This window comes from Barbus barbus (genome assembly GCF_936440315.1).
Source record: "Barbus barbus genome assembly, chromosome: 47".
Lineage (NCBI taxonomy): Eukaryota > Metazoa > Chordata > Actinopteri > Cypriniformes > Cyprinidae > Barbus > Barbus barbus.
In genome coordinates, this window is record NC_136725.1 from 5,320,123 (window position 1) to 5,344,309 (window position 24,187).

Genomic DNA, 24,187 nt, shown 5'->3' on the forward strand with positions numbered 1-24,187 from the left:
TCGGCTTAACCAGGAGGCCTTTCTATACGAATTTGCATGTTCTCCCCATGTTTCCCCCCCGGGTGTATTCTATTTGTAAGCTAGTGAAGTGACTAAGTGTATATTGGTCTGATAACAAAATGGTTTACTTCTGTTGGCTGTGTCTCAAACTCAATAAACAGTAGGTCCTACTATCTGATCTCTGTTTGTGGTTAAGAAGCTTTGGCATTATCTGTGCAAGATTGGTGCCAGGTTCACATGTCAAATGTCTAAATCACCTGAATCAAATATTTTCTTTCACTACTATATATAATAAGACAAAAAGTGATAACCTGATGTTAGTCTGAGAACAAGTGGACAGCCTTCACTAACTACTTCATATTTTTCAGATCTTCGTGTTGAGATCAACCATCAGAACGGGGAAGTGTGATCTGTAATTTAGACTTTAGACCGTGGCATGATTGGTGTCAGATTCATTTGAGTATTTCTGTAAAAACTGTTCATCTCTTAGAATTTTCATGTGCAGCAGTACCTAGAGTTTTACCCTTAGAGCAAGGCACCGAAGTTAGAGCCCTTGAGCAAGGCACCGAACCCCCAAATGCTCCCCGGGCGCCGCAGCATAAATGGCTGCCCACTGCTCCGGGTGTGTGTTCACGGTGTGTGTGTGTTCACTGCTCCGGGTGTGTGTTCACTGCTGTGTGTGTGTGTTCACTGCTGTGTGTGTGCACGTTGGATGGGTTAAATGCAGAGCACAAATTCCGAGTATGGGTCACCATACTTGGCAGTATGTCACTTCACTTACTCAAAATGGTACCAAAAACAACATTTGTTCTGAATAGAATATTATCTCAGTCATTCTTTGATGAGCTACAGCAGGAAACTGCATCAGGTTCCACTTCGGTCATACAACAGAAAGCTGAATCTCACTGAACCTGGACAGTTGAAGAATGGAGAACATAGTTCTGTCTGATGAATCTCGATTTCTACTGAGGAATACAGAAAGTTGGGTAAGAATTTGCAACAGCACCATGACCTGACAAGATGAAAACTTGTAAGGTTCTATGCAATTCTACAGTAACAGTATCAACACCATAATGAATCTGTGCAATTTGTTATCAATAGACAAAATCACAAGAACTATTCAAAGTAAACTTTTGGTTTATTTAGCGGAACATTAGTTATGCAACTCTATGAGGCTGGATAGCTACATTAAACAGTATTCATGTCTTTAAATTTTTTTTTTTTAGATCATTCTTGCATACTTGTTAACTTTCGTTAGACTTGAGGCCTGTGTGAAGTGACTTTCAAAGTGAAATGAATCACTACCTATTCACAAGGTTTGTATTATTTCACCATAAAATTATATATCTTTTGTCACTGAAATCAAACTTGAAAAGGGAGGCATTTTGATTAATAACTGTTTCTAGAAACAACAGCAAAACAGAAACAACATTTTTGAGACACAAAGAAATTTTCACGGCGTTTATTCAGCATCGGATACTCACAGACCATAACTATGAAAATATTAACTTCACAAGCCTAAAGGTCAAGTTTAACAGAACATTAATATATATGTGCTGGGTTGAAGTAAGTTCAATGGGAGCTTTGACCAATGAGAAAAGAGAATGCAAAGTGTTCAGAAGAATTTATTGGGTCATCTGGGCCTCGATAGCTTGTGCCGTCCACTCCGGTGCTGCCTGAGTGATCTTCTCCAGGAGGTTATTCACCTGAAAGCACAGTGACTGAATCTGCTTGTCCCAGGTGGGCAACGGCTCTCGCGCTGATAGAAAAAGAGATTTAATTCAATTTTATTCATGGTTACACAGTTTTTATACAACATATTCAGCCAAAAACCAACTTACTTTCAAAATGGACAATGCTATCTATCTGGTCAATGAATCCATTCATGCGACCTTCAGTAATCATTTGTGACGCTATCTTTTCTGCCTGTGGGAAAACAAAGATATGTGAATATACTGTAGAATGATTTCTGAAGGATCATGTGGCACTGAAGACTGGAGTAATGATGCTGAAAATCCAGCTTTAAATCACAAAAATAAATTACATTTTACAATTAATCACAATAGAAAACTGATATTTTAAAGCTGCAGTAAGTTTTGCAGTAAGTAAGTTCGCCATCTCTGTTTGAAACCTGCAATTGCAGTTATTTGCGCAATTATTTTCTTAACGTGGGTTATGCTTTGGCACGGCTCCTCAGCAAGGATGAATCTGAGGTTTTGAGTTGACCACACCGGTGAGGATATTCTCTGTATTTCGGAATAACAGATTCTTCAACACAGCTGTACCTTTGCAGGTGGGATCTCCAGAAGAGCACCTAACTCTTCAAACGTGATGTTATTGTAGAGTTTGCTAGCAGACAGCAGGTTGTGCTCAATGACTGCCCTGTCTAAGATGCTTGAACCTGAAAGCATTAGACAAGTATTAGTCATTAGCCTTTCCTAGCAAAGAACATGAATAAATGACAGTACTAATGCATAACATGTAATACCATCGGCTGTGGTGGCTTTCTGATGTGGCATCAACATGGCAGCAAACTCTTGCAGCTGGTTTCCCCGAATGATTCGATCCAGATACATTTTTTCCAGGATGCCGTAGGCGGCGAGTTGCTGACAGCGTTCATCCTTGAAGAGCGTAGCCAACATACGAGAGCGCTGCTGACCTTTTGGAAACATTAAGAACTGATTATATAATGTGACCAGCTTCAAATGAAGCCGAAACTGGTTAACCACAGTTCCAGCAGTTTATTGTTAGTGATGTAATAGATGAAGAGTACCTGCAGAGGCCAGTATAGTGCAGTGAAGCGCATGCTTCAGGGCCTCCAGACGCTCAGTTTCATGGACGATGGATTTGTAAGAAAGCTCATTGTAGCGCTGAGCTGCCTCAATGAACTTCCTCCGATAATCCAGGACTCTGGAGTAACATACCTGCAAAACATAATGGATTATATTACAGTTCACAATAATCATAAAGCAGCCAAATATTACAGAATCACACACTGTCCAGTTAGTAATCTAACAGACCTTAGTATTTGGATACAATTACTTTTGTATTGGAATGGTTGGGCCACAAAAAAAGCGTTTTTATGTTGTTGTTGTTTTTAACCACCAGTCATAGAAATATATAAATAGTATATGTAATTTTATTATATAGTTTAGTGTAATTAAAAAAGTAATTATATTACTAATATATTAATACATTTATATTTCAATTATAATATTATTTATATTATTTGATGTTTACATATATAAAAACTGCAAAAATGCTAAATGTTTTTCTAACATATAAAATATCTATATATACATTTTTAATTTTATGTGTGTGTGTGTGTGTTTAAATTACATTTAAATGAATAATTATTGTAAAAATATAAGAACTGTGTTGTAAGCTATTTATTAATAAATATTAATTAATTAACAGCTTACAAGACAGTTAATAAATGCTTATTAGTAAGCTTTTTAAGTAAATAAAGCAAATGTCCAATTAAATTCTAATGACTCTTCAAAACTCACCAAAATCATCACAAAAATATTTTAAATACCGCTCAGCCCTACAGGATACTGTGCATTTTATATAGTTCAACTGATGGTGCACCTTGTAGTGAATCTGCAGCTGTTCATTGGTGGATTCATTCTGAAGTAAAGATGCTCGGTTGATGTAGGCCTCGGCCTGAACTGGGTCGTCGTCCTCCAAATACAGACGAGCAATTTTGAGGTAAGTGTCCAATTTATAGTCCACATTGTACTGTCTGAAAAATCAGATATCAGAAAAAAGATAATAAGAACAACATAAACTAATCATCAGTGACATGCAGATGCAAATAAGGAGCTTCAGTTTGTTCCAAGAGAAAAGCTAAATCTTACTTCTGACCCGTCTCCAGCGGGATTCCCACAAGAACCTGTGCGGCGTTCCTCCAGTCCTCCTCTTTCTCATAGATTGTGGCTAGATGCTGTCTGATCGAAGCCACCTGGAAGTGTATAAGATTGGCTCACACATGATCCGTATGATTCCAGCATTGAGTAGTGAATATTTTTAACACATACCTGTTCTTCAAATGAGATGACTCTGGGCTGGATCTTCTCCAGCGTGAAGTGACACACGGCTTTCGCAGTGCCGTCTGGCAGGTTTGGAAGGTGCGCGCAAAAGTCTGTCAACAGCTGTCTGGATATGACCAGGCTGACGTTCTCATTGACCACTGCGCAAGTGTGAGAGATAGCGAAGCTCGACAATTCAGACAATGTAAAGAGAGGAATGTGTATGTTCTCATAACAATCTGATTCTATTCTATTAACATCATCAGGCTAGCATACTTGAATACTAGTGTACTTACTCGCTTCAACAAATGCTTTCAGTGCCTCAAGTTGTTCTGCATCAGTAAACTGAAGAGCCTTTTCTAGTATTTGACGATATCTGACAAAACAGTGCACAAAACACATTTATTAGACTGAGAATTATTAGAATTGTTTCAAAGAAAGAAGCAAGTGCTGTTGGGGGCGGGGCATGTTAATTCTAGAACATTTGATTGGACAAAACTTTAAATACGCCCCTAAATGCAAGATGAGTCATCAATATATTTGACCAATTTTTAACCCGAAAAACTAGACTGTAAAATGTCGTGTATGTCTGGTGAAAGACCATTTTGTCCACCTTTAGGCGCACACTAGCATATAAATTACCTCAAAGCAAACAGACATTGACTAGAAGTCTCAATTTTTCCTTTCATTGCGTCTTTAATTCAGTAAATAAGTGCTATTTAAGCTAACTTCTTGTCATTTATCCAGCCCTTGCCAAATTTACCATTAAATCCATAAACACATTATCATACGAATATCTATTAATGATTCTAATATCTACTAACCATTAATAATAACGATTTTGTACTTATAACATATTTAGGTAGTTATAAAACAAATTATCTATGCATGTTGACAGCACTGCATATCCTCACGCGAGCTAAGTCATGTTAGCCTGCCCTGCACTCATCTCATCTGAAGCATCACATCTTTCATACAAAAAAACTACGCAATAATTAATTCATGCAACACACATACAGTAAGTAACAATTTGAGTAAATGGCTTGAAATGACATACTTCCCAGCTAGATCTTTGTGAGACCCGCTAGAGTTCATCAGCTGCGCGAGCTCCTGCCTCACGCCGGACGCCATTTTCCTCTTCGTTCAAACAACAATAACAGCGCGAGCCGCCAGAGGCCGCACTCACTCATTCAGTGATCATTACCAGTCTCATTCATTCCAAGGATAATGTACAATCAAAACCTTTGTTATTGTAAAAATAAATAAACAAATAAAATTCCTCAGTCGTTTCAAAAGAACTGCTCTTTAGTGAATATTTACAAGTTTCACTAGACTTCTGTCTCAAGGTTTCTAAATTATATGTTATATAAACCATTATAGTCTAAACAATTTCTCAACTATAAATAGTATCAAACACAAAGACCAGTGCTAAAGTGCAGAAAGTCTGCAGAGAAAGGAACGTGTAGCAGACACCTGTGCATCTATGCATTGATCTAATGTTTCCTGTGGCTTTACAGCTAAATAAAGTGCATTTATAAAAGCTCCTATAAATAAACAGCCTGCATTTTTCCCTGCAACATCATGGGCTACTAGAATAGAATAGAATAGAATAGAATAGACATATGAAGTGTATTTATGAAAGATCCTAAAAAATAAACAACCTGCATTTTTCCTGCAACATCATGGGCTACTAGAATAGAATAGAATAGAATAGATATATGAAGTGTTTTTATAAAAGATCCTAAACATTAACAACCTGCATTTTGCCTGCAACATCATGGGCTACTAGACTAGACTAGACTAGACTAGACTAGAATAGAATAGAATAGAATAGAATAGAATAGAATAGAATAGAATAGAATAGAACAGAACAGATATATGAAGTGTATTTATGAAAGATCCTAAAAATAAACATCCTGCATATTTCCTGCAACATCATGGGCTACTAGACTAGACTAGACTAGACTAGAATAGAATAGAATAGAATAGAATAGAATAGAATAGAATAGAATAGAATAGAATAGAATAGATATATGAAGTGTATTTATGAAATATCCTAAGAATAAACAACCTGCATTTTTCCTGCAACATCATGGGCTACTAGACTAGACTAGAAGAGACTAGTCTAGAATAGAATATAATAGAATAGAATAGAATATAATAGAATAGATATATGAAGTGTATTTATGAAAGATCCTAAAAATAAACAACCTGCATTTTTCCTGCAACATCATGGGCTACTAGAACAGAATAGAACAGAATAGAATAGAATAGAATAGAACAGATATATGAAGTGTTTTTATGAAAGATCCTAAAAATAAACAGCCTGCATATTTCCTGCAACATCATGGGCTACTAGACTAGACTAGACTAGACTAGACTAGACTAGAATAGAATAGAATAGAATAGAATAGAATAGAATAGAACAGAAGAGAAGAGAAGAGAACAGAACAGAACAGAACAGAATAGAATAGAACAGAACAGAATAGAATAGAACAGATATATGAAGTGTTTTTATGAAATATCCTAAAAATAAACAGCCTGCATATTTCCTGCAACATCATGGGCTACTAGACTAGACTAGACTAGAATAGAATAGAATAGAATAGAATAGAATAGAATAGAATAGAATAGAATAGAACAGATATATGAGGTGTATTTATGAAAGATCCTAAAAATAAACATCCTGCATATTTCCTGCAACATCATGGGCTACTAGACTAGACTAGACTAGACTAGAATAGAATAGAATAGAATAGAATAGAATAGAATAGATCAAGTGTATTTATGAAATATCCTAAAAATAAACAGCCTGCATATTTCCTGCAACATCATGGGCTACTAGACTAGACTAGACTAGACTAGACTAGAATAGAATAGAATAGAATAGAATAGAATAGAACAGATATATGAAGTGTATTTATGAAAGATCCTAAAAATAAACACCCTGCATATTTCCTGCAACATCATGGGCTACTAGACTAGGCTAGAATAGACTAGACTAGACTAGACTAGACTAGAATAGAATAGAATAGAATAGAATAGAATAGAATAGAATAGAATAGAACAGAACAGATATATGAAGTGTATTTATGAAAGATCCTAAAAATAAACACCCTGCATATTTCCTGCAACATCATGGGCTACTAGACTAGACTAGACTAGACTAGACTAGACTAGACTAGAATAGAATAGAATAGAATAGAATAGAATAGAATATAATAGAATAGAATAGAATAGAACAGATATATGAAGTGTATTTATGAAAGATCCTATAAATAAACAGCTTGAATTTTTATGGAAATAACATGTGCTACTATATTTTTTCTCATATACACAAAAGTAATTATAATATAATATATAACATAATACAATATAATATAGTATATTAAAGCTATAGATAAAGTGCTTATTTATTTTCTAGATCTTGTGGTACTATATTTTATATACACTAATGTACTTAATATAATATAATAATATTTTAGATAAATTAAATGAATAATCTTTATATATAAGGTGAAATATAGGTAAAGTTAGTCACTTTCTGATTATTTGTTATTTGCATTCTTTTTAAAATATGATCCAAATGGCTACATCAGTATTTCTATTGGACTCTTCGTCCTTACACACGTTTATTGTCTGCTGCATATTTATTACTTTGTGTATAAAAAGCTATATTGTAATTGACAATGTCATATAATAACTGATTGATTTTTGAATTTTGATTTAGAATTAAAATAAACAAAGGAATTATACAATTTTTTTTTATATAAATAATCATTAATTTTTCTGCGTACGATCCTGCACGGAAGTTGTGGCGTGACGTCGTTTGTTGTTTCCTGCGAAGGCGTGGCGTGATTATGGGATGTTAGAGGTGAAATGGCGCTCGGCGCGGTATTTTAAACAATCGTCTTCGTCTGAGAGCGGATGATCGACGCGATGCAGCGCGGAGTTGGACTTAAGAGTGCGTGATCGAGTGGAAAACCTTGAGGATTTCAGAAGAGCGTCTGGACACTCATCTCGAGCCGTAAGAAGTGCTTTGAGCTCGGGTGTGTGTTCAGCGAGGGGCAATATGATCTCAGCTAGTTAGCCGAGGTGTGTGTGTGTGTGTGTGTGTGTGTGTGTGTGTGTGTGTGTGTGTGTGTGTGTGTGTGTGTGTGTGTGTGTGTCACAGCTGTGATCACGAACGATCGCTGATAATGTCTGCATCATAAACCAAGACACAGGCAAAGCTAACAGTGCTAGTTATTAGTGGCTAACTGGTTAGCACCCGAGGCTATCACTGACAGTCTGTCATACTCCTCTTAGACTTTTATTCTGCATAACCATTGGTTCATAGCAGTTTTACTTGCATCTAAAACGTGACATTTTAATTTATATATTAAAATAATTTTATATAACGGTATATAAAACAAAAGATATAATTGTGTGGCAGAGTGACGTGGTCCTCTTATGTTGTTTTTTGTAATTAAACAATTAGTGTTTTGATTATAAACAGTGTCTAAGTTTGACTTTTGCGCTCAGGATGTTTATTTTATGTTTTGTGATGTTTGCACAGTATGGAAATAATTATAAATATAAAGTATTGTTGATTCACTTATGTTTTCTACTCGCCATATATATATATATATATATTGACATTAAAATAAATACGTGGTTTAAAAATTACATATAGATGTGATTGTACCAATTCATTTGAACTAAAATAATAAGTTACCAGTGCACGAAGGTGACGAGGAAATTGCTGTTATTGTTTTTATCATGTTGTTCAAAACCTGCACGGCTTCTTTTTCGTCTTTGGAAGACCAGACAGATGTTATCCTTCATTACAGGCTGTCATTCTCATAAACACTTTCTGTTTCAGTGAAGAAAAAGTTATGCGGGTTTGAAACGAATAACGACAGATTAGGAGTTTGAAGTCTCTAAATGATCATTGTGAACGTCTCTATTCTGCTCCTTTGTGAGACAAAACAACAAATCCTGCTGTTTCTCGTGTCTGAACTGATGACGAGATGAAAATGGCGGATCTTTCGAAATCTAACCCCGGCCTGAAACAGACTGAGTTCAGCAGACAAACAATAACTCATATGTATGTCTTGTAAATAGAGCTATTTCCATGGCGACAGGAAAGCAGGCGCGTCGAATATCAACAAACTGATGTGAAACTGACACGGTCTTGTTTGTTTTAACTGTTGAGGTAAACACGGATTGTTATGGTCAGGCATATCCAGAGAGGCCTGCTGTTGTTTAAAACGGCTGTAAAAGTGTTAAATGTTACGTTTAAGCGACTAAACGCATGCTTAAAAGTGTGTTGTTGTTGTTTTTGAGTGTGGGTGGTTAAGCACAGTTTCTTAACAGTTTTCTGAAGCACAGCCTGGCTAGTTCATGTTAGCTTTGACAGCTGTTCCTAATATATAATTGTGTGTTAACTGCTGGTTAGCCCCTGTGCTAGTTAGCCGCATTAGCAGCTGAGCATAAACAGCGGGAGCGATGGGAATGAATGGGAGCGGTCCTGTCGCGTCGCAGTTTGTGAAGTGTTTAGTAAATAATGGGAATTTAAATGGCCCGCCTGTTGATTGTAGCGGAATCAGTGACATAACTATTATGCAGCTGTGTTTGATGTAATGGGTTGGGCTAATAGTTTCAATCCAAACTGCTATATAAACAACGCAACTGGCTACAGTTGTTCCCAGTACAGTTCATTTCAGTGTTTATAAATGCTGTGTTGACATGTTGAAAAGGAAAATATGGTTCCCACAAGCCCTGTAATTTCAGCGTATATTTATCTTGTTTTCTTTACCCAGAAAAAGTCAATTGAATTATTGCATGTCTAAAGTCATGGATATATTTTATGGAAAATATTTTGGAAAAACTCTACATTAATATAATGTCATGTATGTTAATATATATACTGACTAATATATATATATAGAGAGATAGATAGTTAAATACTCTTACCTTTTGTTTAATGTTAAATATTAAATATAATAATTTTATATAGTTTATAATTTGTAAAAAGGCAATATTATACACGCGTTTAAGATATATAGTTAATTACAAATTATATTAATTTTATATATAATGTAATATAGTGTATTATTTATATAAAGGGAATATTATACACGCGTGTTAATATTAAAAATAAGATGTATAGTTAAATATTATGTTTGTTTAATGTTAAATCTTAAATACATTAGTTTTATATATAATGTTAAATAGTTTATTTGTAAGAAGGCAGCATTATATATATATATATATATATATATATATATATATATATAGATATATATATATATATATATATATATATATAGATACACACACCCACACGAGTTAATATTATTAAAAAGATATATATTAAATGTTTATATATAATATGAAATATATAGCCTACATTTTATATATTTTTATTATATTATATATCTTGAAAGAAATATATGATTCTATTCTGCAAAGATATTTTAGAATTTGACATTGTTACAAAATATTTATATTTCAAATAAATGCTGTTCTTTTGGACTTTCTATTTTACACAGAATCCTGAAAAAAATGTTTCAACAAAAATATTAAGCAACGCCACTATTTTCAAAATTAACAATATTAGAAGATGCTTTTCTTAAGCAGCATATCAGAGTGATTTCTAATAGCCTTGGTGAAAAAAGAGCTAGGTCTAAAAAAGTTTGAACAGTAGTGTACTTGTTGCAATACATATACACAGTTTCAGTAATTTGTTTGTGGAGGTTTCTATGTTTTTGGTCATTTAAGAAATGTATTAATAGAATACCCCCCCCCCCCCCCCCCCCCCCCCAGTGTGTTTTCAGTAACTTCGTACACAATGGATGTGGTTTCACCTGAGCTCAACAGCCTCCTCCCTGATGAGATTATGGATACAGAAGCCATCGCGATGGAAGAGGAGCTCCCCACCAAGCACCTCGCTGCTCCTCCCCAATCTGAACCAGAGCCGCCGCAGGTTCCAATGGAGACAGAGGTGCCTGAAATCGTCAGCCTGTGTCCAGCCTCCACGTCTATGCAGATAACCTCCACCGACGCTCAGTGCAGCACCAGCTCGGGAACTCAGCTCCTCCTTGCCCCCTCCGGCCTCATATCTGACACCACCTCGACCACCACCACCACCTCTGCCAAAACCACCAGTCCTGCGGTGACTCGGAACCTCCCCAAAATCTCCAGCGTTTCTGTCCCAGCCAACCACCAGCTCATCATCAACAAAGTGTGCAGCGCCCCCGCTGCGGATGGCAAGTCTCCAGGCGCTGCTGTGCTCAAGCCAGAGGGCCAAAAACTCTTGGTTGCCGGCCTCAGTAAAACAGGGCAGCCCATTATGTTGGCTCTGCCTCATACTTGGAGCAAGCCTGCCACTACCCAGGGCACAGGGGACGCCAAGGCCCAGCCGACGCACATCAAAATGGTGACGACAGTAGGGAAGCCTATGATAGCGGTGAGCTCAGCCAGCCAGCTGATGGGCAGCTCCACCACACTGCAGGCCCAGCAGCTCAAGACACTTCAGGTGGGTGTTAACAACCTTTCATTAAAACACTGATCGTGCAGACATTGCAGAAATTACGCATAAATATTACCATTTTATTTTAAGACCATAGAGAGCCACTTTGAAAAAATTGCAAATTTCTCTACTTTGGCCAGAGTTTCTTATAATTTTATGACTTATTTTATTTTTTTTAAGAAATTCCAAGGTGTTACCTTATATGAAAATCTGTAATTGCTGCACCTGAGTTGTTAGACTCTTTCACACTTTGTACACAAGCATGGAAAGAATAGAAAAAGCTTCATATTTGTAAAAATTTTTTAGTAAGTACAAATTAATTTTTTTACTGTATCTTTTAAATGTATTATTATTTATTGTCATTTTTTTTAAAAGGAAAAATGCTATTTTTACTGTATTTTAATAAGCGGTTTTTGTTTATTATTTATAATAATTATTTAAAGCCATATTTGTTTTCTTTTTATGCAAAAAACATTGTTTTTTTTACTTGTAAATGCCTGTTTTTAAAATGAATTACTGTTAATATTAATATAATATAATATTATAGTCATTTTTTTTTTTTAAAGGAAAGGCTGTTTTCATTACTGTATTTTGAAAATGTGCAATTATTCTTATAGTAATATTTCAAAAATGTGTATTTCAAAATGAGTTATTTTTTTATAGTATAATTCAAATGAGCTATCACCCGTTGTTATTACATATTTGTAAATGTTTTCTATAAGGAGAAATGTCTTTTGTTGCTGTATTTTTAAAATAAGCTATTTATAATATAGTATTTATAGTAATTTTTTTAATATCCTGTTTTATTTAAAGAAACTTATTTTTAAATGAAAATATTTTTATAAAATAAAAAGATAAGAAATTTGTTTAACTTTTTTTTTTTTTTTTTTTTTTTTTAATCATCGATTATATTCAATATATTAACTTTTAGCCATGTTTGTACTTTTTATTTATTTATTTTACTGTAATGAAAAATTGCATTGGTTAATTTAATGACCTTAAAGTGCAATCTTATTTCCTGTTCAGTGTCTATCATAGGCAGCTGAAATAATTGTCAAGTATCGTATTTCTTCTCACAGATCTCAAAGAAGCCCCCAGTATCTACAGCTGGACCGATGATTACAAAGCTCATCATCACAAAAGCCCTGAACAATAAAGGGCTGTCCAGCCCAGCTTCAGTGGCTCCTGTAGTGACTGGTACTCTTCTGTCTGTCTTTATAAAATATAACAGTGCTTTTTCTTTTAACAGCACAGTGGTAGTATCTAAATTTGAATTCCTTTTTTTGACCACAGGGCGAGTTGTTACCCAGAGTACTCCAGTGACACCTCCACGCACCATCACCATTGGTGAGACCATCAGCACTGCGACACAAAATACATCTGGTAACAGCAAAGTCGCCATCTCACCTCTCAAGTCTCCCAGCAAGGTCTTAAATCTTTTAAATGTAAAAACTGGCATTGCAATCACATTCACCTGTCGTTGTGATGCCAATTTTTTTCTCAATGATGGCCACACTGTGGATGCTGACATCAGCCTCTTCCTCATGTTTCTCCTGTCTGTAGCTGACTGTGGTTTCGGTGGCCAGTCAGTCTCCAAACTCGCCTCAGAAGTCTGTGACGCTGCCGCTCAACGTGGCTCTGGGCCAGCAGATCCTCACTGTTCAACAGTCTGCCGCCACCTCTCCAGCTAAAGCAGGAACCACCGCACAGGTACGTCCAACTAGAGCCCTCACAACCCAGATCAGTTTGCTGTCCAGTCAAATATAGATTTTAACTGCCCCATTCTGCCATAACAGCCTGTATTACAGTGTAATTTTGTGTACAGCAGTACTATATTTTAATGCTGATTTCTGTGTACAGACTGTAAAGTCAGTGCAGACGGTGGGAGGAGTGGGAACATCCCAGTTTAAGACCATCATCCCTCTCACCACACCTCCCAATGTGCAGCAGATCCAGGTGCCAGGCAGCCGCTTCCATTATGTGCGTCTGGTAACGGCCACCACCGGCAGCAGCACCGCACAGTCGAGCGGCAGCACCAACACCAACCCTTCAATCCAACCAGGTGAGAATATCACAGTCCAACCCATGTGAGGGATGGGAACCCGATTTTAACCCTTCCAGTTCTGGTTCCGCGTTCTCTTAAAGATTATTTTTCTGTTTAAGAATTCTTTTAGTACTTTTATGGAATAAATAATTGAAATCTGATCTGTGATGCGCGACTGTCGTTCGTTCTGTGAGCTTCATTGAGCAGCCGCGTTCAGTTTTAATTTTAATGTCTGTTCTCTAACTGAACTAAATTATTTTATTACTATTAAAAAAATCTAAATGACGGTGCCACGGTGGGCAAGTGACGTGACCGGTGTTGCGGCTTAACACCGGTATCACCGCCAACACCGTCTATCGCAGCAAGCCTAGCCGCTACAGCAGGAAAACAGTGATGGCGGACTGCTGCTTCTCACTCAGGGCTGTGTCTAAGCTAATAGAGCAGAGATTGTCAAAAATGGGTGGGACGTCATCGTAGGGAGAAATCTGGATTCGCTTGTTCAGAGAAGCTGTTTTTGATTTATTGGGATTATAAAAGAGTGTGTGGATTTTTACCATTATAGGCTGCTTGTTTCCACACACTGCAGCCACACAACTGTGTTCAAACATCTTATAAAAGTGATTTTTGCATAATAGGTCCCCTTTAAAAGTCTTTGCAACAAACTGCCAAAATAATAGTTTGCTTAAACTTACCACAAAAATGTATTACTCTTTTATAGTAAATCATATATTTCTCAATAATTACAAATAATAAAATATATTAAAACATTACATTGACTTATTATTATTTTAAGGAATTTCATACAACCAGGATATTTTTTCTGTATAGTTTTAATTTATACAGTTTTAAGTTCTTTTGTGCAGCATGTTAGACAAGTGTTTTGATGTTCTAAAAGACTTAAATTGTAAGTTTTATAAATTAATTTCATAATTTGATAAATTTGTATTAAACCATGAAGCATGGAATACAGAAATGATTTTTTTTATTACTTTTATTAAATGATTTTTTTATTATTTTTAGAGGTGCGTGAATGCAATACTTCAATTGGCCTAAACTGTATGTTGAATAACTGGTAACATTTTAATTAAATTTTTTTTTTACAATGCATCTAGCACTGTCTGTCATGAACAGTATCAATAACTACACTGATTTCAGGCAATCAACTCATAAGGTTAATCTTTTCAGGTGTTGAATTATTACCCTGAATGGGTCTGATTTAGTTAAAAGAACCATAGGAGTTTTTTGTTGTGTGATCAAACTACACTTTACAGATTTAGAAGAACTGGTTTTCAGTTCCCAACCATACTCCTGCGACAGTCTTTCAAAATATTTAGTTGCATCATTCCTGTTTTAGGCGATGGTCCATCAATATGCAACCTTTTATTTGTTAAATGGGTGCACTGCAGCGATCCATTTTTATGAATGACTGTAATGATAGGATTGAAAATGAATAGGCTCTTAAGAGATTTAAGAAAATCCAATTATCCAAGTTATTAATCCAAGTTAACGCAGTGGTTCTCAAAGTGTGGTACGTGAGCTTTCTCTAGTGGTACACAGAGAAATCCCTGAATTAAATATAAATTAGGCCGCGTGTCCACCAAAGAGTTTTTTTTATTATTTTTAATTTTTTTTTCTCCAAGGCTGGCAAATTTTTTCAATTGTTTTAAATGGGAGCGTCTTTTTCATGCTGAGCACTCGGGCATTTTTTTTTTTTCTCAGCGCTGAGAGTTGAAGAATGTTAAACTTTGGGTAAAACTTAGCGCTCATCACTTTCTAGTCAGCTAACCAATCACGGTGGAGGAGGGGTGGGAGTCGGGACTGATACGGTCACACCCTGCTTGTACTACGATGGAACAACAATGGAGAAGTTAATATTGCTGGTCTCCAAGTATTTATTTTTTTACCAGATGGAATTGCCGGAGTACCATAATGAAAAATAATGCTTGGAGAAACATTTCATTTGCGATGCGTCTGCCTATTACTTCAGCGGATATTCCATATCATAGCAACCACAGCATCTAAACTGAAGAAAAAAAATAAAATCATAATTATTATGCTGCCCTTTTAAGGTTAAGGTTAAGAGCTCACAGCTGACTTTGGTGGACACGTGGCCTGATTGTAGTTACTTGCAGCTACACATACAGCCTGTTTTTATTTTTTTTTAAGTTAAATAAAAACTTGTACTGTACTTAAATAAAGATTAAATGAAAATGTATTGTAGCTACTTAAAAGTTAAATAAAAACGGTACGTTACTGTACTTAAATGTTAAGTACAATACATTTTAATTTAATCTTTAAGTACAGTTTTTTTTTAACATTGAAGTACCGTACAGTTTTTATTTCACTATTAGGTACAATATATTTTAATTTAATAATTAATTTTTTAATTTACCTGGAAGTAAGCACGGTGCAGTGTTAATGTTCAAACTGTGTATTTACAATGTTTTAATTGGCTGACAATAATAAATATTCTTATTAGGAATAAAACAGACTCGTTTTTTATTTTTTTTACTGTGCATAGTGCTATACTGTATTTTAATGTCGGTCATAATGGTGGTACTTGGAAGGCCAAAACTTTTCTGAGGTGGTACTTGGTGTAAAAGGTTTGAGAACCACTGAGTTAACGTATCTACTTCTGTGTTGTTACAAAGCCAAGCCTGTGATGATGAACGCTGCAGTACGGATGTCTGTACCCATCGTCTCAGCACAGACCGTCAAACAGGTACACAGTCAACACCTCGCTCACTACACACAGTTAAACAATAGCATCATTTTTACCGATGGTTGTGGAGCTTTTGGTCTTTTTGCTGTTTGGTTTGGTGATAATCTCTAGTTCTTCAGAAACTGCATGATTAATCGTCAAAAGATCGCAATCTCGATTCTAACACCCATGCAATCTAATTTCTAAATTAAAACGATTCGTGACTATTAAGCTTTTGGAAAAAGTCATACCAGAACATTCAAATCCGTGTTTGTGCTGCCGCTGATACAGAGAGCAGGCATTTAGCATGTTTAGGTAAGAAAGAGCTTCACAAACAGTCTTTTCAGCTACACAGTATTATTTCTGTTTTACAGTCATTCATATTATCACAGAAATACTGAGATGGAAGTTTAAATATTGATGTCTATGGTAGCGATCAAAATAGAGCAAGTCATCTTTTGAAAGCAACTGGCGCTTCAAATAATGTTTGTGTTGAGTGTGACGTGACTGTTAAATGTATTTGCCATTGAATCATTAATTCAAGAGATTTGTTCAAAAACGCTGATTCATCCACTAATGACACAAGTGAAGTATTTATGAGTGAGGGATTGAACCATTCATTCAAACCACCCTTTCATCATTTTGATATTAAAAAGTTTATTAAATATATTATATTTTAAATACATATTTTATTGAAATATTTAATAATTCAAATTATTTAAACCCTTTTAAATAGATTGCAGCAATAAATATTTTGTGTCTCACTATTTTGTTTAGTTCAGAATTGTGGGAGAAATATCATCTCAGTTTGAGACACAAAAATTGTGATTCTCAATTTATCCAGAATTGTGCAGCTCTAATTTCACACATGCTTGATCATCTTTTTGTACACAGGTTGTACCCAAACCCTTGACGTCAGCAGCCCAGGTGGTGACCACCAGTCAGACGCCCCAGCGTCTCATCATGCCAGCCACACATCTGCCACAGATCCAGCCCAACCTCACCAACCTGCCGCCGGGCACTGTGCTCACCCCCGCCCATGGCTCTGGAAACATGAGCTACACTGTGTTACCGGCCCCATACGTCACGCAGGTCTGTATGTCAGTGATGGAGCAGGTTTTATGAGTTTGGCTGGTTGTTTTTGTGGTGTTGTCTCACCTTGCTTGTTCCCATAGATCCCTCAGCCTACGTTTGTGACTTTGACCAGCAGCACCACCTTCTCAACGGCCACCCCTATACAGACTCAAGCCAGGCTTTCACTTAACGGGTGAGCCGAGCGCCACATGCCACACTGTTACACGTGTGTGAGCCTGACTGATATGGGTTTTTGGGGCCTGATAAAAGTTTGGACACCCTTCCCATTCATGTCTAAACTTTTGACTGGTACTGTATATAGAATACAGTATATACATACTTCACTTGTTGCAAATAACTTTAAACACAAATAGAACTATATATATATATATATATATATATATATATATATATATATATATATATATATATATATACACACACACATATACATACAGCATATAACTTCAGTAAGGAACATGAAGATTCATATTTAGTCTTTTTGCAGTTAATTATTCACAGACATTAGTCTATCATGATTTGATTTAAGTGTACTGACCTGTTTTTTATTTATTCATCAAAAATGACACATTCTGTGAAATTCCGCATTATACAGTAAATTCCATTTTTATGACTGGATTCCACGGTTTCGTTTGCGTTTTCTGCATCCTGGAAATCATAGGGCCATACTAATGTAGCAAATGAGTATGATACGCTCATTGTGAGAGTAAAAGATGGGGACATTGTTTATTTACTTTATAGCATTGCATCTCACCAGCTAGGTGACAACGTAGTGTTAAATCACCATTCAACAGACTCAAGCCACCACCACACTGCCATCTATTGGACTGCAGGAAGGTACTAATTTTTAATCTGCTACATCACTGACTGTACTGACAAGCTACTTAGGAAATTGCTTGGGACTTGACTTGAAATGTGATGTGACCTGTGTGATAAGCATGAGTGACAGCAGTTTTAAGGGATGGGATGGTCAAGAGAGCCGTCATCTACTCAGTCAAGCCAGCCGCCACCTGGATTTGAATACTCTTCTATTTGTGGAATTATGGTATGAATGCGTGGCGTGGCCAAAAAGCTGAGAGAGATGCTTTTTGGAAGCCTCATGTATCACAACACCTTAATTGACCGAGTGTTGGCAGATGACTGCTCACTTGACTGGGGCAAAGGGTTGGCTGGTGTCACTAGTGACCTAGGTTGCCAGTAGCACACTCTGCTGGACAAACTAAGTAATTACACCATTTAAAAGCATTTTATCTGTGTTATACTGTATGTTCTGTAATAAAAACAGTTCATATTGCTGGCATATTCACCGATATATCTGCGACAGGCTCATATCAGCCAATAAAATTGGCAAAATGATATATCGGCCGGGCTCTAAAATTAACCATCAGGTTACATTCTGCCTGTGTTTTATTACAGTTTATCAACATCTGAAGCAACTTCAAGGCCGAGAAAACCTTGCAACTGCACACGGTCACAGTGTCTGAAGTTGTAAGTGTCACCTTTTATTTCATTTCTATTCTCTGAAAATTGAAAATGGCCCATATAAGGGTGTAATCTCTTTCAGCTTCTACATTTGGCAAGCGCTTTCATAGTTTCCAGATCCAGTTGTATAATATTGCAACAACTTCCGTCCTTTTAACAATCTGCAGTTCAGTTCTCATACTGTCAAATTCACCAGCAAGAACAGTTAATTCTGGCAGACAGAAAGCAGATTATCAGAGGTGCCAGTATAGCGTGAAATTTTATAGATCACAAGCACCCCCTGTCAAGCAGTTTACACATTGGCAGTGCCTATTGTTTTTAAGCTTTACCTGAAGCATCACATGTACTACTATTTAAATGTTAGGGGTTGGTAGGTTTTTGGTTATACATGGCAAAACCATTTCATAATGTTACAAACATTTTATTTCAACGAAATGCTGCTTTTTTTACTTGATGTATTTTCAAGTTTCTCTGATCAATATGAAGCAGCACAACCATTTTCAACATTGATAATGAATGTTTCTTGAGCATCAAATCTGCATATCAGAATGATTTCTGAAGGATCATGTGACATTTGAAGACTAGAGTAAGGATGAAAATTCAGCTTTAAATCACTGAATTAAAAATTTGAAATAGGAAACACATTTTAAATTGTACTAATTTCACAGTATTGTTTTTACTGTATTTCTGATCAAATAAATGCAGCCTTGGTGAGCAAAAGAGACTTGATTTAAAAACAATGAATAAATCTTACAGACCCCAACCTTTTGAACGGTAGTGTAATTCTTAAGGCAGCTGCAGTTTACTCTATAAGAGTTTAATCTGTCGTCTCACAGGTATTGTGATTGTTTTGCCAACGGGGAGTTCTGTAATAACTGCAACTGTGTTAATTGCTTCAACAACCTTGATCATGAGAGTGAAAGACTGAAGGCCATCAAGGTAATGAATTACTGACTTTCTGTAGAACCCCATTGTTTTTTCTTTTTATCTTTGTTGTTGTTTTCCATCTCACTAAAGACATAGTACTTCAAATATGCCCTTTTTATTTTTTTTAGTTTAGATGCACAGTTTAGAATATCAGAGACTTAGAGGTGGGCTATTTGGCAGTTAACAACCACCTAGCAATAGCATAGTAATGCCCTCTTTTTCATCTCACTGTACAGGACCGTTCTCCTGTAATGCTTTGAAAATCGATAGGATCAAATGAAGTAATGTATTTTCTCCCAGGCATGTTTAGACAGAAACCCTGTGGCTTTTAAGCCCAAGATTGGCAAAGGCAAAGAAGGGGAGTCAGACAGGAGACACAGCAAAGGCTGCAACTGTAAGAAATCTGGCTGTCTGAAAAACTACTGTGAGTGTTATGAGGTGAGTGTTTGCACCCTGTAAAGAATGTGGAAGTGTCATATAGAAGATATGGCTGGTTTTCACTTGTGTTTAGGACCAGATATCATTCTGTTGTCTGTTCGCATTAGGCGAAGATCATGTGTTCGTCCATCTGCAAATGCATGGGCTGCAAGAACTTCGAGGAGAGTCCTGAAAGGAAGACGCTGATGCACCTGGCAGATGCTGCAGAGGTGCGAGTCCAGCAGCAAACCGCAGCCAAAACCAAACTGTCCTCACAGATCTCAGATCTGCTCACCAGAACCACACCAACCGTCACCAGCGGAGGCGGAAAGTAAGTGCCACCTTTGCATTATGATGTTCAAGATTCAAGAGTTTTATTTGTCACATACACAATTATACAGAGTATAACCAACCAGCAGTGAAATGTAGGTCAGGTCCGCTCCAAGGACAGTGCAATTATAAAGTATACAAATATTAAGAAAAAAAAATAAAATAAAAAGATAAAAAATATAAATATAAATGTGCAGGTCAGTATGTTGTTGACTTAGTAATAAAGAGGAATGTGCAAAAAGTTGTACAGGGTATTTAAATAGCAGCAATATGAGGTAGAAAAAATTATGAATAGCTTATTGATATAGTGATATTTACATGGAGTCATGTGATGTTATGACTTGTTATGATGTCTGTCCATAACAAGTTCTTGTGTCATTCACTCTGTTCAGCTGTCTCTGTATCAACCAATTATCCATGAATCACCAGAACACCTTACCATCTTCCTAGTAACAAATTGATAATAATAAGAAAATTAATATGATAATTTCTTGAGCCGCAAATCAGCATTTTAGAATGATTTCTGAAGGATCATGTGACATTGAAGACTGGAGTACTGATGCTGAAAAGGTGGCAGTCGTGGCCTAATGGATAGAGAGTTGGACTTGTAACCCGAAGGTTGCAGGTTTGAGTCTCAGGTCTGGCAGGAATTGTCAGTGGAGGGAGTGAATAACCAGCACTCTCTCCCACCCTCAATACCACGACCATGAGGTGAGACCCTTGAGCAAGGCACCAAACCCCCAACTGCTCCCCGGGTGCCGAAGCAATAGGGTTGCCCACTTAATATTTAACTTAAATTGGAAAGGTTTCCGTAACCTTTCACGAGATCTCGGCAAAAAGTCTCACGATTTATTTCGAGAACATGATGCATGATGGGATACACTAAGCCTGGAATAGCGCTCCGGAGCGGTATTTGAGATTGTGAGGATTTAGTGTGCTTTAAGGGCACTGCGCTTTGCCGTTTTTAAGATCTGGGACAGTCTTGCGCACTTATTTCCTGTCGCCCACACACGCTCTCAAGTGGTCAAAACCGCAAGTGTGGGTATTTGGACAAGGGGACCATATCCACAGCTCTAGCTCTTCCTGTTTCCCTGTTTTGAATGACGAATACACCTTCTGGTAGGGGGGAGTTATGATCTCTCACGCAAGCACAGAGCGTATATGCTAGTTGGCCATCGGCTGTAATCTGTCCGGTATGTTCTAGTTAGGGATGGAACTATTAACGGTTTGATGATAAATCATGATAAAATTCCCCACGGTCAGTATTACCGTTTCATATTTTAAATATCATTAAAATCGTATTCCATTACCGTGATTTAAACAAACTGTTCAGCATAATGTGCAGGTTTAAGTAACCGTCACGTGCGCACAACACAGAGTAGTTTCGTTTTGTGTGAAAACATGGTGGAGCTGGGAGGTTTTAAAAGAGTGGTAAGGGAATTATACAAATGAATATATGAATGAATTGTGTGCCTCTGAAGGTTCTAATTTTCTTCAGAAAAGATTTGATGGCATTTTTTCATCTTCACTCCATATAATATCTAATAAAGTGTTCTTAATCGCAGTGGTGCTTTGTCCACCGAGGTTACGGGAAACAGCTCTAATTCTGCTGTTCCATAAGTGCCACCTGATGTCAGAGAGTGGCGTTACAGTGACTTACATTACATTCAGCCTGTGTGCAGTTTCTGTCTAGCCTAAAAATGGAACAAATTTGCATGATCTTCTGTAAATTTTGATCAGTTGATTGAAAAACAAGTTTATGTGGATTATACACATTTAAACAATTCAGAAAGTATCTAGAATTATTTATGGAGCAGATAAAAACAAATAATAATTTATTAATCAATTATCATTTTGACTTAACCCTTTGCTTTAAAGAATGAAATGTGCGCTTTACCATTTTATGAAACCATTTCAAAGCATCATTTGATCATTTCATATATGCTATTAGATAAACTGTGTCAGTCATGTCATTTAAAATCCAGACATCATTGGTTATGTTATTGTTTCAGTGTTCTGGTGCAACTTTTTTTTTTTTTTTGTGCTCTTATGCAGGCGATGTGTCCTTATCCTGATGATCTTGTAATAATTTGAGTGTAAATCTCTTTCCAGGTTGCCATACACATTCGTAACAAAGGAAGTGGCCGAGGCGACGTGTGACTGTCTGCTGGAGCAGGCCGAGCAGGCCGAACTCACCAACCAGCCTCAGGCTGTGGCAGAGCTCCTCATTCTGGAGGAGTTTGGTCGCTGCCTCAGTAGGATCATCAGTTTTGCTGGCAAAGCCAAGACGGACTGTCCCATCAACTGCTAGAGCCGTGACTCAGAGCCCTCCTGCCCGTTTGGGGCCCAGGGTGTTGCTGAACCTAGACTCGGGCTCCACTGAGGGCACTTTTACCGGCCGTCCTATGGATTCATGGGCCTTCTAATAAAAAGACACAACCCATAACTTCCCACTGGCCTGTGAGATGTGTTGTGGAGGACGCACTATATTCAGTAGGAGGACTACAGTACTTCATTGTAGCCCCTGCAATGGACTTAACACTGTTTGCTTTAACAGAAGGGGTTTATTTTAGAACGATCGATACTATTTTAAAGTAGTTTTTGTTTGGCAATGTTTTCCACTTTTAAATCTGCATAATCATGATATGTGTTTGTCTTTTAAAACTGGATTTTCTTATCACCATTCACTGTCGTCTGAAAGCCCTTACTAATAACCTCGGGATAGTTGGGATGAGGAAGGAACTTCCCTGACATGTAATAATTAGCTGTCTGATCATGACTTGTATACAGTAAGTAGCCTGTACTGTAGCTTCATTATATTTAATTGCTGGCAGCAGATTTTGTTCCTTGAGCAGAATGGGGTTCAGTCTTCATCGTTCCGTTCATGTTCAAGCACGCAAGCGTTTGGCCGGTCTGAGAGTCGCTGGACGGGACGAGGGCCGCACGAGATTGGAGCAGAGCATGGCGGTACAGATTTCCTGTACTCCAGAAATCTAAGATTACATTTGAATCTTTAATATTGGAAAAAAACAAGCAGCTAAAAAAGCTTTGTAATCCAGTAGTGAGTCTTAAAGCTTGTTTGATAGGCTGCTTCATCAGTCCACAGGTCAGTTGAGAACCTGCTCAATAATTATTTTTTTTCCTCCTGGTTTGTTTGTTTAGGGTTTTATTTGCAGTTATTGGTTGATTGGCTTTGTCAGGGCCTAATTAAACCAAACCTGTCCATACTCCGAGTCTGATGAGTCTACACATGTGTAGTCCCTAAAACGTGATGGGCGAATCTCATGAAACCTGCCAAGAACATGTTCAGGTCATATTACATCCCAAAATCATTAATTTATATTGCTTAAAGAAAATGTAGCATCTTTTAGAACTCATTAAATGGATAGTTGACCCAAATATGTAAATGTTGTAGTTTTCTCACCTTCATGTTGGTCCAAACCTGTGTGATGTCTTTCTTTGGAACATAGGAGAAATTGAGAAATTGTCAGGGTTTATTTATATATATATATATATATATATATATATATATATATATATATATATATATATATATATATATGGGCAAGTAAATGACAAAAAAAAAAAAAAAAAAAACATTTTTGGGTGAACTACCTCAAGGATTTTTCATGATAATTCCATTT

The 24,187-nt window shown here is 36.7% G+C and overlaps 2 protein-coding genes across 8 annotated transcripts; one reads left to right on the top strand and one right to left on the bottom strand.

Annotated features, from left to right (window-relative positions):
* Positions 1–1,121: 1,121 nt before the first annotated feature.
* LOC306866062 (COP9 signalosome complex subunit 4) lies at positions 1,122–9,091 on the bottom strand. 2 transcript variants are annotated; one of them, XM_079411042.1, is made up of 11 exons: positions 8,749–9,091; positions 5,089–5,273; positions 4,328–4,407; positions 4,041–4,192; positions 3,861–3,964; positions 3,592–3,745; positions 2,774–2,924; positions 2,489–2,659; positions 2,286–2,401; positions 1,842–1,926; positions 1,122–1,759 (listed from the first exon to the last, which is right to left on the bottom strand). In XM_079411042.1, exons 2-11 carry the CDS (start codon positions 5,160–5,162, stop codon positions 1,626–1,628), a joined length of 1,221 nt encoding a protein of 406 aa, XP_079267168.1. In that variant the 5' UTR covers positions 5,163–5,273; positions 8,749–9,091; the 3' UTR covers positions 1,122–1,625. The 2 variants fall into 2 exon arrangements, with proteins under 2 accessions (XP_079267168.1, XP_079267169.1); XM_079411043.1 differs by lacking the exon at positions 8,749–9,091 and having other exon boundaries at positions 1,513–1,759; positions 1,842–1,969; positions 2,278–2,401; positions 5,089–5,174.
* On the top strand, positions 7,870–23,947 carry LOC306866061 (protein lin-54 homolog). Of its 6 annotated transcripts, none has more exons than XM_079411038.1 (15): positions 7,875–8,080; positions 10,842–11,553; positions 12,627–12,744; positions 12,841–12,974; positions 13,111–13,257; positions 13,408–13,609; positions 16,243–16,313; positions 17,187–17,384; positions 17,468–17,559; positions 18,129–18,224; positions 18,804–18,875; positions 19,706–19,808; positions 20,097–20,234; positions 20,342–20,544; positions 22,656–23,939. In XM_079411038.1, the coding sequence occupies exons 2-15, from the start codon at positions 10,867–10,869 to the stop codon at positions 22,852–22,854; spliced, it is 2,460 nt and encodes an 819-aa protein (XP_079267164.1). In that variant the 5' UTR covers positions 7,875–8,080; positions 10,842–10,866; the 3' UTR covers positions 22,855–23,939. The 6 variants fall into 6 exon arrangements, with proteins under 6 accessions (XP_079267165.1, XP_079267166.1, XP_079267164.1 ...); XM_079411036.1 differs by having other exon boundaries at positions 7,875–8,058; XM_079411037.1 differs by lacking the exon at positions 7,875–8,080 and adding an exon at positions 9,117–9,228.
* The last annotated feature ends 240 nt before the right edge of the window (positions 23,948–24,187 follow it).